The 14,519-nt window shown below is 36.3% G+C and overlaps 1 protein-coding gene across 1 annotated transcript; it reads left to right on the top strand.

Annotated features, from left to right (window-relative positions):
• Nucleotides 1–10,048: 10,048 nt before the first annotated feature.
• On the top strand, nt 10,049–11,772 carry LOC116146133. The gene is made up of 4 exons (XM_031431540.1): nt 10,049–10,518; nt 11,134–11,355; nt 11,540–11,598; nt 11,755–11,772. Exons 1-4 carry the CDS (start codon nt 10,191–10,193, stop codon nt 11,770–11,772), a joined length of 627 nt encoding a protein of 208 aa, XP_031287400.1. The 5' UTR covers nt 10,049–10,190.
• The last annotated feature ends 2,747 nt before the right edge of the window (nt 11,773–14,519 follow it).

Raw genomic sequence — 14,519 nt, 5'->3', positions numbered from 1 at the left:
TTAGGCTACATTTGGTACACTTTTTGTAATAGAATTGCTAAAATCCTATTCTGAATATATTTTAGGATATGATTCTGAGAATGTGTTTGGTACATTATTGGAGAACATTTTCTGAAAATATTTAGATTATTTTTTAACCCCCTACATTTGTTAATTTAGCTAAACACCCCCCACAATAAAAGTTTATGAATTAACAAAAACACCTCCACTCAACCAATCGACTGTCGGAAGCCAGCCACCACCGTCAGATGGTGGCAGTGAGTTGCCAAAATGGCACACGGCTGGCTGGATCTGCCAATCATGCGCCGATCTTGCCTTTTTTTACCAGATTCATCGTGGATCTAGCCAGAAAAGGTCAGATCTACATCCAGAATCTAGTCGTCAATGACGGCATCGATCTGACCATTTTTGGCTAGATCCACAGTGGTTCTAGTCAAAAAAGGCAAGATCGATGCATGACCGACTAGAACCAACCGGTCGTGTGTCATTCCGGCAGTGTCTGTTGGCGAGTGATAGTGGCTTGTGTGGGTGGGGGCTTTTTTGTTAATTTATAAACTTTTATTATAAAAGGTAATTGTTAAATGTTTCGAGTTAAATAGAATATGATTGGACTTTGAATTGAATGGTCAAAATATTAAAAAAAACACATTTTTCACTGGATTGGATAGGATAGTAGAATAAAATAGAGTATAAAAAGTGTACCAAACGCAACCTTAGATATCACGTCTAGAATCAGTAAAAACAGTTTTGATCTCTTTAATAAATTGAGTTGAGAGAGATGATTTAGGGGTTTTTAGTGAAAGGGACCTTTTGGTAATTTTATCATAAGGGTCCTTTTCATAATTTTATAGAGTAATTAAGTGAGTATAAATTACCCACTTAATATAGGGTTACCACCTAGTGCTATTCATTAAGGGAAAAGGTTTAAAATTATTTTATATTAAACCCTAACCTTGAAAGAAAAACTGATTTTCATAATTCTAAAATCAATCTAGCAATTGATTTTTCCTTTTTGATCCTTTGGCGTCTTTATGTGGACAAGTTCGTGTAATCCTACACCCAGGGGCGGACCCGAGCCTACCCTCAAATAAGTAAATAAAAATTTAAAAAATTTTATTTTTCATTTTATGGGATAACCAAATAATGAGTGTGAACAATCCAAGAACAGAGGGCATTGTCATTTTTCACTACCAAATATTATGCAACAAAAACCACCCCAACTTTAATGATGCAAAAATGCCTCTGCAATACACCATCTCTTCCTCCTAACTTAGAAGCTTTTGCAGGAACAATTTAAGTACTCATTCCTAGCAATGATGTCCTTTGAAATTTAGTAAAAACATTCAGCTTCGACAATAATTCTCCTGAAGTTTTACATATTATCGTAAAGTTCTCCTAAAATTCATCAAGAGTAAACTTTATAACTCATACAGAGTAAAATTAATCAAAAACCACTTCTACAAGTGACCTTTACCAATTTTCTGAAATAAAAAAAAGGCAAAAACTCATACAAATAATTGAAAGAATGATCATTCTTTCAAAACCAATAATTGTCAATTTTGTGCAACTATACAAGACTTAACCTCTGAACACAAACTCATGCTCGCTCTTCTCTTCAACTTCAACCTCTGAATTCTAAGGTATTCACTCTTTTCAACTGTTTCTTGCATGTTTGGTTAACGAGAAAATGAGGTTGATTTTTCTACTTTTTTTCTTTTAATGTGTTAGGTTATTTTATTTTATTTTTGTGCTTTGAATTCTTAGTTATTTTTTGTTTGACTTTTGTTGTGTATTTCCTTGATGAGAAAATGAGACAAAGCTTTGTTCATTATTTTCTTTTTACTGTCTTTATCTTTCGTAATTTTCTTTGAATTCTACGGTTTTTATTTTTTTTTATTAAGTTGTTTTTAGTCTGTTAGGTTGATGAGAAAATGATGCTAAGTTTTGTTCACTTTTTTTACAGTCTTTTTGTTTTGTATTTTGCTCTGAATACTACGGTTTTTTTATTTTAATTTATTAAGGTGTTTTTAGTCGGTTAGATTGATGAGAAAATGAGGCAAACGTTTGTTGTTTTTTTACCTCCTTTTCGTTTGGTAATATTGCTCTAAATTCTAATTTTTTTTATTTAAGTATATTTTTTGTAGTATGTTTGGCTAATGAGCAAATGAGGCAAAGTTTTGTTAAATTTTTAATCTTGGTGGTTGAGTTTTGATTTTAATAGTCGGATTTGGAGTTATATAGCTTAAAGTTTGACTGCTTCTCTGGTGATTTTAATTTATTTCTTTGTAAACATTTATGTATTTTACTTGTGTTAGAGTTGTGATTGGACTCCAAATTTGTATGGAATATTTTTGGTGGATTGTGATTGTTGTGAACTCTTTTGATTATATTGGATTTAAGTGGATTATTAGATTCTCGTGGTTTTTTGCTCTCTTCACATTTAAGAGGTTTTTCCACATCAAAATTTTCTTGTGTTTTCTTGTGAGTTGGATGTGATTTTTAACATATTTGCTCAAGATTTTGCTTCTCATAGATTTATTTAAGGATGAAAATATTGTGTTATTACACCATTTCATTTCAGCTTTTTGATATTATATTATTTTCTTTGTTTAAGATTTGGTGGTTTTTTTTAAGTTTTCACTAGTTGGTTAACAAACAATGACGGAAACGTGGAGGCCCCCCTCAACAAAAATCCTGGGTTCGCCACTGCCTACACCTGGATTGATTTGTGGAAGAATAAATTAAAGTGAAGGAGCCTCCAACGATAGTAAGTTCATTAAACCTTGTATGAATTTATTAATTAGATACATATAATCATAACCCTAATCTTAGGTTTATAAGCATTGAGATTAAAATTTTGTTTTATATTTCCTTGGGTAAATCCCATATTTCCTTACAGGCTAGTTGGACAAAAGGATTTATAGCTAAACTCAGCCGAATCAACCTGATAGTTGGTGTTGGTCGAAATTTGATTCATTACACTTAATGAATTCTAGCAAAATGATTCCAAAACCTTGGAATTCGGCCGATTTCGGCCAGTACTTGACATGGTCTAAAATTTTAGGAAATCTAATCTAAGTGTTTTGTATTTCTTTTTTTTTCTTTTTTTTCTGAGAAATGAGAGACATAACTCGAATTCTTGCAAAGTGTGAAGGATGGTGGGAGTGCCAAATACCTTCACATTTGAACCATGAAGGCCTACTCAAGTTGTTACATGAAGAATTATTTATCGACAACAGTTGATATACGTTGAAGCTGATCATGAAGTACGCCACTCATAGATATGATGAGCCCCTTGAAATCAATGATGACAAAGAGTTTGCATTTTTCACTGACATGAAATTGGAAGAGCCCACCAAATACCTTTCGTTGCATGTTACAATGACTGATGTACCCTTTTTCTCAATTTCCAGTAGCAATCACATTTATAATAACCAAGGTAACCCAATAATGAATGAAGGAGTCGGTAATGAAGTTATTGATCGGTTTGAGGAGACAGAGCATGTGGAACATGGTTATGTAGGTGATCTCTATCTGTATGAGTATGATAATGCTCCAGGGTTGGATGATTTGAAAACGGGGATGTAAGATATGCATAATGATAGAGGAGTTGAAATCACAACACCGATTCAAACAGTCCCTATGGGTGATCCAACTAACATTACTCTGTCTCCAATGGTCGCACTGACATGCCTGACATCCTTTTGTTTGACCTACGCAATCTGGTTCAAGACCAACACCCATGGTTACAGGGCTTTATAGTGGTAATACACCTGGGGTGCCCATTCCGTCATCAAGTGCCTTATCATTAGATGCCACTTCTACCACAACAATGAGGGTATTTGGGTTGGAATGGTTTACAATTAGAAACATGAGATAAGAGACGGATTGAACCGATTTGAATTACGACAAAAATTTGAGTATAAGGTCACAAGGTCTAGTAACCGTTTTGAGGCCGTTTGCAAAATAATTGTAAATGGCGTGTGGTTGCACTTAGGATGAAATTGACCAATATTTTTGAGATTAGAAAGAGCAAAAGCCAGCATATTTATGCTAGAGATCAACTACTCACTAATCATAGCAATGGTTCTACTAGAATAGTTAGGTTATATGTACTGCCTAAGTTTGATAAGGTCAGAAGGAACCACGGTATATATAAGATGATGTGCTCGAAGAATTGAAGTTAAGTATACCCTACAACAAAGTGTGGTGAGCAAAAGAGTAGGCATTGAATTGTCTGAGAGGAACACATGAGAATTCTCTTGCCAAACTACCTTCATATTATCATATGCTTGAGTGAACTAATCTCGGGACGGTGATTGGTATTATTGTCGATGGGGTAACCGGTTTCAAATGTTCTTCATGGCACTTGGGGCTGCTATCAGAGGATTACGATACATAAGACTTATCATTGTGATTGATGCCGCACATTTGAAAGGAAAGCACATGGGTCAGTTGTTTATGTTGACATGCAAGAATGAGAACGAGAAAATATTTCCTTTGGCATTTGGGTTGGTAATGGACAAACAGATGCGACATGATAGCGGTTCTTGTGGAAACTTAAAGGTGTTATTGAGGAAGTTGAAGTACTTGTGATATTGACCAATTATTTCACGATATATCATTGAGGTTGATGAAGAAAGTTGTTGAGGAGGAGTTGTCAATTGACCATGATCTGGTCTTCTTGGGTTCATTCTGTTATTTTGAGAGGCCATTCCTTCTGGCATGTTCGTGTTCCCTCCAAGGCTTCTTAGTCTTGGAGGAAGATCCTCTTCAACCGGGAGTGGTGCAGAGGTCTTTTTATCACATGTATAAGGGATGGATAGGATACCTTTTTATGGCAAGATTTTTGGTCGCCGCACGTATAAGTAGATCATATTCGCGCAGCAGAAAAACACAATAAAATAATAATTTCAAAATCGAATATGTCATTACTCTAAACCCAAAAATCCGGGCAACGATTATAATGTCTTTACATGTTAAAACGAAACCAGTGTAAACGAACAAATCTATATAAAAACAAATCCATTCAAGGATTAGAATATTTATGTATGTTTGGAGGCTCCTTCAAATGTCTCTGATTTGATCTCGCTCTCGATTCAAAGTAGAATTGCATTCATGTTGTCCACACGAAAATAATCCGTAGAACCAAAAAATGATTTGCTAGATCCACTTGATGGCTTCAAGTATCAAGAAGAAATAATTTTTCTTCTCCACTCAATGAAGAAGAACGTGAGAGGGAGAGAGGTAGGTGGCTACGGTTGTATTTTTATTGAATAATCTTATGTTTGTTGTTATTTTCACTTATATAGTGCCACTTAATTAAAACCCTAATCCCATTGGGAATAGCTATGGATTCACATATTAATCCATCCATGTAACCAAACACCCTTTCATGGTATTTTAATTTTACATAATTATTATCTATAATTAAAATCAATTAATATATATATTAATATTTAATTTATAATAATTCATTTAAATATATGCGAACACATATTTAAATATAATCTCACTAATTTTAATTTTAATATTAAAATTAAATACGAGCAACAACCTCAACAAATTTAATTGCACTGTAAGATTACCAAAATACCATTTCGTCCTAAAAGATGAAAAAACCCATTTCACAAACTGATTCTTAAATTATCTTCTAAGTGTGTTACCTGTGGGCGCCTTATCATATCGATAGTGAATAGTATCGCGATTAACATGAATTAATTGTCTCACTACTCATAGACCAAGATTGACCCCTAGCAAGGCATCATGGCCACCCGATAGATTCGGATTCAGCAAAATAACTATCTATCAATGATATGGTTACTGTGCAATCAAATTATTTCATCATATGTTATCTCATTGAGGCTGAGGTACAAAAATAGTGTCAACCTCAATTATTCTCGATATCTTTGTATTCAGTTACTAGACCAATGACCGGAATAATAAATTGGATTGAGTAACAACTCAATCCCACTGTGACCACATATTTGGTATCATTGTCATTTACTGAATTACGTCGTGTGATAACTTCTCCCATACCCGAGAGTGATGAATACTTTGTCAATCCACCATAGTCTTGATACACTCCTCAATGTAGCCAATCACTACCATATAGATAGCTTTGAATAGAACTACGTTGGGCTAGTATCAAACCACACCAATCGGTGCATAAGGCCCTCCGGTAATCTCAAGTCTAAGGATCACATGCACCACCATTTGTTAGAGGATTCATTCCATAGACATTGGGGTTACTATTCATATGGAATCCTCTGGTGGGTCTGTCTAGTGAACTTGCCTACAGCAAGTACCCATGTGTTCTACTAAGTTGTCGGCAAACAACCTTGACAAGTGAGATCAGTTACTGTCTTTCGACAAAGTCGTTCAACACTATGACAACCTAATCGTATAATCTGTGTCCTTGGTCATGTAACGCCCCACTTGAGGTACGTAGTTAAGACTTGATGAATGGCTTGAATGTTTATTGATTTACCCTCATTTGAGTTTGTATGTTGTTAATTATTTGGTTTGGTTGAGTGGTTGCCCTGAAAATTGTAAAGACTTGGCGAAATTTTGATGTTACAGTCTTCGCCGGGGCGAAGAAGAAGCTTCGCCGCTGCGAAGAGGTGCTACAACCCACGGTGTAGCTGCTGTAAGTTTTCGTCGGGGCGAAGAAATAGCTTCGCTGCGGCAAAGACTCGACTGAAAATTTCCTTGAGTTTTTAGAGAATTCTTCCTTTGGGGCACAATGACCATTTTACCCCTAATTAGCAGAAAAAGTGGGGATTGAAATGCAAGGAAATTGCATGGAGAATAGTTTATTTGGGGGTGCATTTGCAAAGAATTAAAGGACAAAGATGGAATTCCTAAGAAAGAGTAAGGGTAAGATGGGAAAGAAGGGAGAAAAATGAGATATTAAAGGTTTAGTTTTAGAAAACCTTCTCATTTCTTTCTTTCCACCGCCTCTTTCATCCTTCAATTCTCTCAAATTTTCATTCAACTTTTCAAGGATTTTTGGAGGGTTTTTGACTAGAAGTTGATACAAGTTGATCCTAAGCACTTAAAGGTAAGAATCCTTACTCTAGATGTGAATTTTATTGGTGTAAGAGTAGGATCCTTATTGAGTTTGTGTTTAAGGTTTAAGAGAAAGTATCAAGCCATCAAGAGTGGAGAGCTTAAGTGGATTCTACTTGAGTTTAAGGTAAGTAAATCCACCTAAGTGTGATTTGCATGATTGAATGATGTGTAGAGATTTCTATATGATTTAATTGATTGAATTTTTATGTTTGTCATGTATTGATGGATTTATGAATGAGTTTATTGTTGTTTATGAAGAGAATTCCACCATGAAAATGGTGGATTGTGTTGATAAAAGTTGGTAGAAGTATGGATAGAATTGAAAGAATTTTGAGAGGAATATTTGAAGTGTATTTTCTTTGCAGGATGTGTGATGAATTAAAGGAGTTGAACTCCAATTTTGGATGGTTAAGAAAGAAGTAGAATTATAGTAAGAGTAGAGTTTATGTATGCACACATATTGTTTGATGAAATGCCTAAAAGAAGCATGAGTAGAAGTAGAGAACCTTACTTTATGCAACATAGCATATTTGCATTTCATGAATGCATATAAGAAAGATTCTAGGCATGAGCCATCCATATGCATATGTTTATTTGAATAATCACCTAAGAAAGAAATATGAGAAATGAGAAAGAAACACTCTAAGAATAGAGATAAAGAAAAGAACTAATTCTCTTAGAATAAGAGAAAGAAAGAGTTAGCACTAGAGAAGTGCTAAAGAAGAGAAAAGAGAATAGGTTGTGTGATGGGGAGCCCGTGAGTGTAGAAATTAACCACATGTAACCGCCATGAGAGAGCGGTATCCGCCATGAGAGAGCGGAATGAGAATGAGAAAAAGAATTCGTATAGCCGTGAAAATACATGTGGGTGAGGGCTATACACGAGAGAGAGTACACTCACATGACTAAGGGTTCCGAATCCATGCATCAACCAAGACCGATCGGCGAAGAATAAGAAAGAATAAGAAAACATGAGAAAAGAATAGAAAGAAAAGAAAAGAGAGAAATGCATTGTTATGATTAGTGCATATGCATCCCATCCATGCATGTTATTATGAGATTCTCCATGGGTGATGAGAATAGAAAGAAAGAAAAGAATAGTGAGAGCTAGAAGTAGAGTAAGAAAAGAATTGAAGAGTAATACACGGGGACTATGGAATAAAAGATTTACTTACTGAGCATCTTTGTGCTCACCCCGTTGTTTTCTATGTTTTTATAGGTCATAGGTGAGGACTTGGTCGGATGGACGTCGGCAAGCGGGGAGACTTGACTGCAATATCCACTGTTTTGAGAGTCTTCTTGTACAAATGATATTGTACTTTGTAAAGAATGTATATATTAAGTAAAGAAAAATTTTTGGGCCCAACTATTTTGATAAGTATACTTGTCTTTTCATTAATATATTTAATGATTTTGATAATAGAAAGAAGTTGTTATAGGTCAGAATAATACTAGGGCTATGAACATTTCTAGAATGGCCATCATATGTGATCATAGGGTTCTCACTATCAAGATTTGAAACATTTGATACCCTCATCACAGTTCTACCATCTTAAGGACATATATAATTACATATAACTATAATTTACACGATATAAAAGAATATGCCTTTTACTGATAAACAAATATTATTACAAATAGTCAATTTTACAATAATTGATTGGCTCTAGGGCACCTACTCTAACAGCGCGATCAATTATGTGATATTTTCTCTTTTCGAATCTTATCCTCCACAGGGCTCCCTTGGGATGCTAGAGTTTTTGATATCATTATTGATAGCATTTGGACCCTTCCTATTTGAAATCCAGCTCTTTAGCGAATTTGGGATTCCATCACTCAGGCTCCAAGATTCGAGATCAACAACTACATTATTTTGAAAGGACACCCTTCCGGCAAGTTCTCTGTTGATTCAACTTGGAAACTACTCTGAGCCAAGCGAGAGGTGAACTCTTTACACCATCTCTTATGGTTTCCAAGGAATATCCCCAAGCACTCATTTATCCTTTGGTTGGCCACTTAGGGACTTCATACCATGGATCGCCTTTAGTCCCACGACCTCATTGATTTTGCTAACTATGTCCTTTGCGGCTCTAGGATCGAGACACATGAGCATTTATTCTTCAACTGTGCTTTCTTAGCGTTAGTCTAGGGAGAGGTTTCTTCCAAAACCTCCCAGCCTGGCCTCTTTTCTCCTAGATAGCTTTACTTTAGTGGACGGTTCTGTATCATAGACGCAAGGATGACTTCAGACATCTCCTTGCTTGATTAGTCTTTATTGCCACAATTTACTTCATTTGGTGTGAAAGGAATAATTGTGTGTTTAGTCATAAGAGCAAGACCTCGCATGTGATCACCGATGAGATTCTTTCCATAGTCTGAGATCAGGCTTCTAACCTAGCATCCAAGTATGCCATCCATCCTCAACTTAGAGCCATTTGGAGCCCATCCGACTAATTGGTGTTGTTTGTTCTAAGCCTGTGCGCTCATGTCGGGCGCCTATGCCCATTTTCTCTTTTCTGTTTGGTTTGAGCCTGCGAGTTCCGTTAGGACACCTATGCCATCTCTCTCCTTGGTTTGGAGCCTATGTGCTCCCATTTGGGCGTTTGTTCCCATCTTTTTGTCCAAAAAAGATGGACACATATGTTCTGGTCTTCTTTAGACCTCTTCTAGGATAATGCCCCTAGTTTTTGTATAGTTTCTGTTTTTTTTAATGAAATTTACCTTTTTTTAAAAAGGAGATTACCAAAATACCCCTACAACATTAGTGTCCTATTTATGGTGTTAGTAAAAAGGATGGTTTGTGCATATTTTTAGATAATACAGGGGTCCTCTATGTTGAAAGGTCCCAAACTTGACACGCGCATATTTTTACGAAAACACAGGGGTACTAAGGGAAGTTGTCTCTTTTAAAAATATATTTCACTTTTATAAAATAAAAATTTTAGATTGGGGTAAAACGGAAGGGCGGATGAAGCAGATCAAGCTAAAAGGGAGTTCGAGAACGTTGGTTTAGTTGAACTCGAAGCCTTAAACCAAGCCACCCCAAACCCGCCACCCGCTTTATCATTTCGCTTCTCCTCTCTTCTCTGCAGAAGCAGCTTTCTAAGCGCCCTTCCATGGGCTCGACTTCTACCACCTCTCTCTATTCTAATCCCAAGTCCTCTCTCCGCTCCCATCCTTTTCCAAACACCACTGCCTCCTTTTATCATTCTCACAATGCGCCCCGTCCTATTACGGTGCTGTTCAATGGCAGGAAAAGGTGTTTCAGGTTTAGGCGTTTGGTTGTAGCGGTTGCCTCTGGGGCCGAGGGAGGCCCGAGACGGTCAACTACCGGCCGAAGAGTGTATAGACAGTCTCAGAGTGAGAGCGCTTTGACTAGTGCTCCGGTCAAACAAATTGCCTCATTTGTTGTGCCTGCCGTCGTGTTTGTCGCTGGTACTTTTGGTATGGAAATATTGTTAGTTGTTATTGTGGTTGTTTTACCATTACTAGAATTGTGTTGATATTTAGGAATGGAGAACTGCCTATAGGATTGAAGTTTCAATTGGAAGTGTAGTGTTGAATTGAGGTCAATTTCTTGATTTAAAAACTATTTTATTTGGTTTTTGTGGGTGATTAACAATGTCAGAAGGTCCAATATTAAACTCAATTTAACTATGTTTCTCAAAGCAATGCCTCAACCAACAGCTTTAAATCAGAGTCTTCTCTTTGAGGTTTTTCTTTAGTAAGACCGTTCTTAGTTGAACTATATGGCCATGAACAATGTAACCAAGTTATTTTTTTATTGGTAAAGGTTAATCCAATATCTGCTCTTAGTAAGTTTTCATTTATAGTTTTACTTACTCCCATAAATACATATTTTGTGCTCGAGCTTATTACTTCATGTGAAACTTATTAATTTGTATCTATGCCCTTGTTGGTGATATTATTAGCATTCATGCATTATAATCATCATGTAGCTAACTCCTGATTATTTAGGTAACCAACTAGTATAAACATAAGGCAATTTATTTGTTATGTGTCTCGATGCTTGTTCTAATTTATGTCTTCAGCTGACAGTTCTATGGAAATTGGTGGAGAAAATCCTTATGCCTAAACCACAACGACCTTCATCAGGAGAGAATAAACCTCCTGCGGAAGCAGCAGAAGGAATTAAATGGTCTGTTGCTCCAGGAACGAATTTGCTATCAGGTTTCACTGCTAAGTTATTCAGAGAATCAAAGCAAACACTCAATGAATTTGCAAAAGAGCTCAGGTCATTCAGAAGTGTTGACATGTCAGGTGTGCTCAATATATATAAAATTTTTGAGATGAATATCATATCTCAAATAGATTATTTGTTTTCTTTTGCACTACTTTCTTGCTTCAGCCTGATATCAATTTGTGGCTTTAATTTTCTTTCATTAATGGCTAATCAATTTCTTATAACGAAAGTGTGCTTTCCTTCAATGGAACTTTTGGACAGGACGCAACTTTGGAGATGAGGGACTATTTTTTCTTGCAGAAAGCTTAGGGTACAATCAGGTTAGATTTCTTGAATCTTACTGCTGCTCTTATATTTATGATTGTTTTTCGTGTTTATTGATCATGGCAATAGTTTCTATGGTTTTATTGACTTATCTAACATTGTCACTTTGACTTATTTTCTTGTGCTTCTTTGCCATACTTGGATGCTTATAGCTTATACTGGAAAGCTGAGATGATGTTTCAATTATCTTTATAAATTTATTTAGCATATCAATTTTAATTATTATTATTCTAATTAAAATCAATTAATATATTTATAAAATATATTAACATTTAATAATAATAATAATTCATTTAAATATATGCGTACATATATTTAAATATAATCTCACTTATTTAATTTTAACATCAAATTAAATATAGGCAACAACCTCAGTAAATTTAATTGCACTGTGAGATTACCAAAATACTTTTTTCGCTCTAAAAGACGAAAACACCGCTTGCAGAAACTGATTCTTAAATTATCTTCTATGTGTGTGACTCGTAGGCTCCTCATCATACTAGCAATCAGTAGTATCGCGATTAACCTCAATTAATCGTCTCATTAAACACAGACCAAGATTGACCCCTAGCAAGACATCATGACCACTCGATAGATTTGGATTCAGCGAAATTGCTACCTGTCAACGATATGGTTACCGTGCAATCAAATCATTTCATCATCTATTATCTCATCAAGACTGAGGTATAGAAATAGTGTCAACCTCAGTTATTCTCAATATGTTTGTATTCAGTTACTAGGCCAATGACCGGAATAATAAATTGGATTGAACAACAACTCAATCCCACTGTAGCCACAGTTTTAGTGTCATTGCCATTTACTGAATTGCGCCGTGAGATAACTTCTCCCGTACCCAAGAGTGATGAATCCTCTGTCGATCCACCATAGTCTTGATACGCTCCTTGATGCAGCCAATCGCTACCATATTGACAGCTCTGAATAGAACTGCGTTGGGCTAGTGTCAAACTACACCAATCGGTGCACAAGGCGCTTTGGAGATCTCAAGTCTAAGGATCACATACACCACCATTCTTTAGAGGATTTATTCCATAAACACTAGGGTTACCATCTATATGGAATCTTCTGGTGGGTCAGTCTAGTGAACGCTAGCAAGCACCCATATGTTGCACCAGGTTGTTAGCAAACAACCTTGACAAGTGAGATCAATCACTACCTTTCAACAGAGTTGTTCAACACTATGATAGTCTTACTGTATTATCTGTGCCCTTGATCAGAATAATATTGGGGCTACGGACATTTCTAGAATGGCCACCATATGTGCTCATAAGGTTCTCACTACCAAGATTTGAAACACTTGATACCCTTGTCATGGTTCTACCATTCTAAGGACATACATCAACACATATAGATATGATTTACACAATATATAATAAATTGCCTATTATTGATCAATGAACATAATTACAAAGAATCAATTCTACAATAATTGATTGGCTCTAGGGCACCTACTTTAACAATCTCCCACTTGCACTATAGCCAATCATTCATGTATTTAATACCAAACGACCTGAAGTGTTGTTCATGCTTCTGTTGCGACAGAGGCTTTGTTAGTGGATCGACAAGATTGTCATTAGTATGCACTTTATTGATCTGCACATCTTTCTTCTCAACCATTTCTCTGATGAGATGAAATCGTCTGAGTATGTGTCTGGACTTCTAGTGAGATAGTGGCTCCTTAGCTTGAGCTATTGTTCCATTGTTGTCACAATAGACATCTATTGGTTCAACAATCGTGGAGACCACACCAAGTTCCGTGATGAACTTCTTAATCCAGACTGCCTCCTTGGCCGCATCGGATAATACAATATACTTAGCCTCCATTGTAGAATCTGCTACAATGCTTTGCTTGGAGCTCTTCCAGCTCACTGCACCCCCATTGAGACAAAATACAAACCCGAATTGCGAACGATAATCATCTTTGTCCGTTTGGAAACTAGCATCATTATATCCTCTTACAGTGAGCTCATCTTCCCCTTCATAAACCAAGAACATGTCTTTAGTCCTCTTCAGGTACTTAAGAATGTTCTTGACAGCCATCCAGTGACGCTCACCTGAATCTGATTGATATCTACTACAAGTGCTTAGTGCACATGAGACATCAATTTGAGTACACAACATGGCATACATGATAGATCCAATTGCCGAGGCATATGGGATCCTCGTTATCCTATCTCTCTCATATGGTGTTTTAGAACACATATTCTTAGAGAGATAGACACCATGTGACATCGGAAGAAACCCCTTCTTGGATTCTTCCATACTGAATCTCTTCAATACTTTGTCAATGTATGTACTCTCACTTAGGCCAAGCAACCTACACGATCTATCACGATAGATCTTTATCCCGAGGATGTAGGCTGCTTCTCCTAAGTCCTTCATGGAGAAGCACCTGGATAACTAAGTCTTTATCGACTGTAAGTTCGGTATATCATTCCTGATCAGAAGTATGTCATTGACATATAACACTGGGAATGTCACTGCACTCCCACTCACCTTCTTGTAAACACAAGGCTTATCTTCTTTGTTGATGAAACTGAATTCTTTTACGGCTTCATCGAAACGAATGTTCCAGTCCTTGAAGCTTGCTTGAGTCCATAAATGGACCTCTGCAACTTGCATACCTTGTTAGCTTGCCCATCAAGAACGAAACCATCGGGTTCTATCATATACACATCCTCTTTAAGGTTTTCGTTCAGGAAAGCTGTTTTGACATCCATTTGCCAAATCTCATAGTCATGATATGCAGCAATCGCAAGCATAATTCGGATGGACTTAATCATGGCAACTGGCGAAAATGTTTCTTCATAGTCAATACCATGAATTTGTTTTGAAAACCTTTGGCAACCAGTCGTGCCTTATATGTATGCATCTTGCCATCCATGTCGGACTTCTTCTT

The sequence above is a fragment of the Pistacia vera genome, unplaced genomic scaffold, assembly GCF_008641045.1.
Source record: "Pistacia vera cultivar Batoury unplaced genomic scaffold, PisVer_v2 Contig473, whole genome shotgun sequence".
NCBI lineage: Eukaryota > Viridiplantae > Streptophyta > Magnoliopsida > Sapindales > Anacardiaceae > Pistacia > Pistacia vera.
This window is presented reverse-complemented; position numbering and strand designations above follow the sequence as displayed.

Coding starts and splice junctions, on each gene's coding strand:
- LOC116146133 (XM_031431540.1), top strand. CDS start 10,191: ATGGGCTCGACTTCTACCACCTCTCTCTATTCTAATCCCAAGTCCTCT. Junction 10,519..11,133: donor GTTTGTCGCTGGTACTTTTG/GTATGGAAATAT, acceptor TTCAGCTGACAG/TTCTATGGAAATTGGTGGAG. Junction 11,356..11,539: donor CAGAAGTGTTGACATGTCAG/GTGTGCTCAATA, acceptor ACTTTTGGACAG/GACGCAACTTTGGAGATGAG.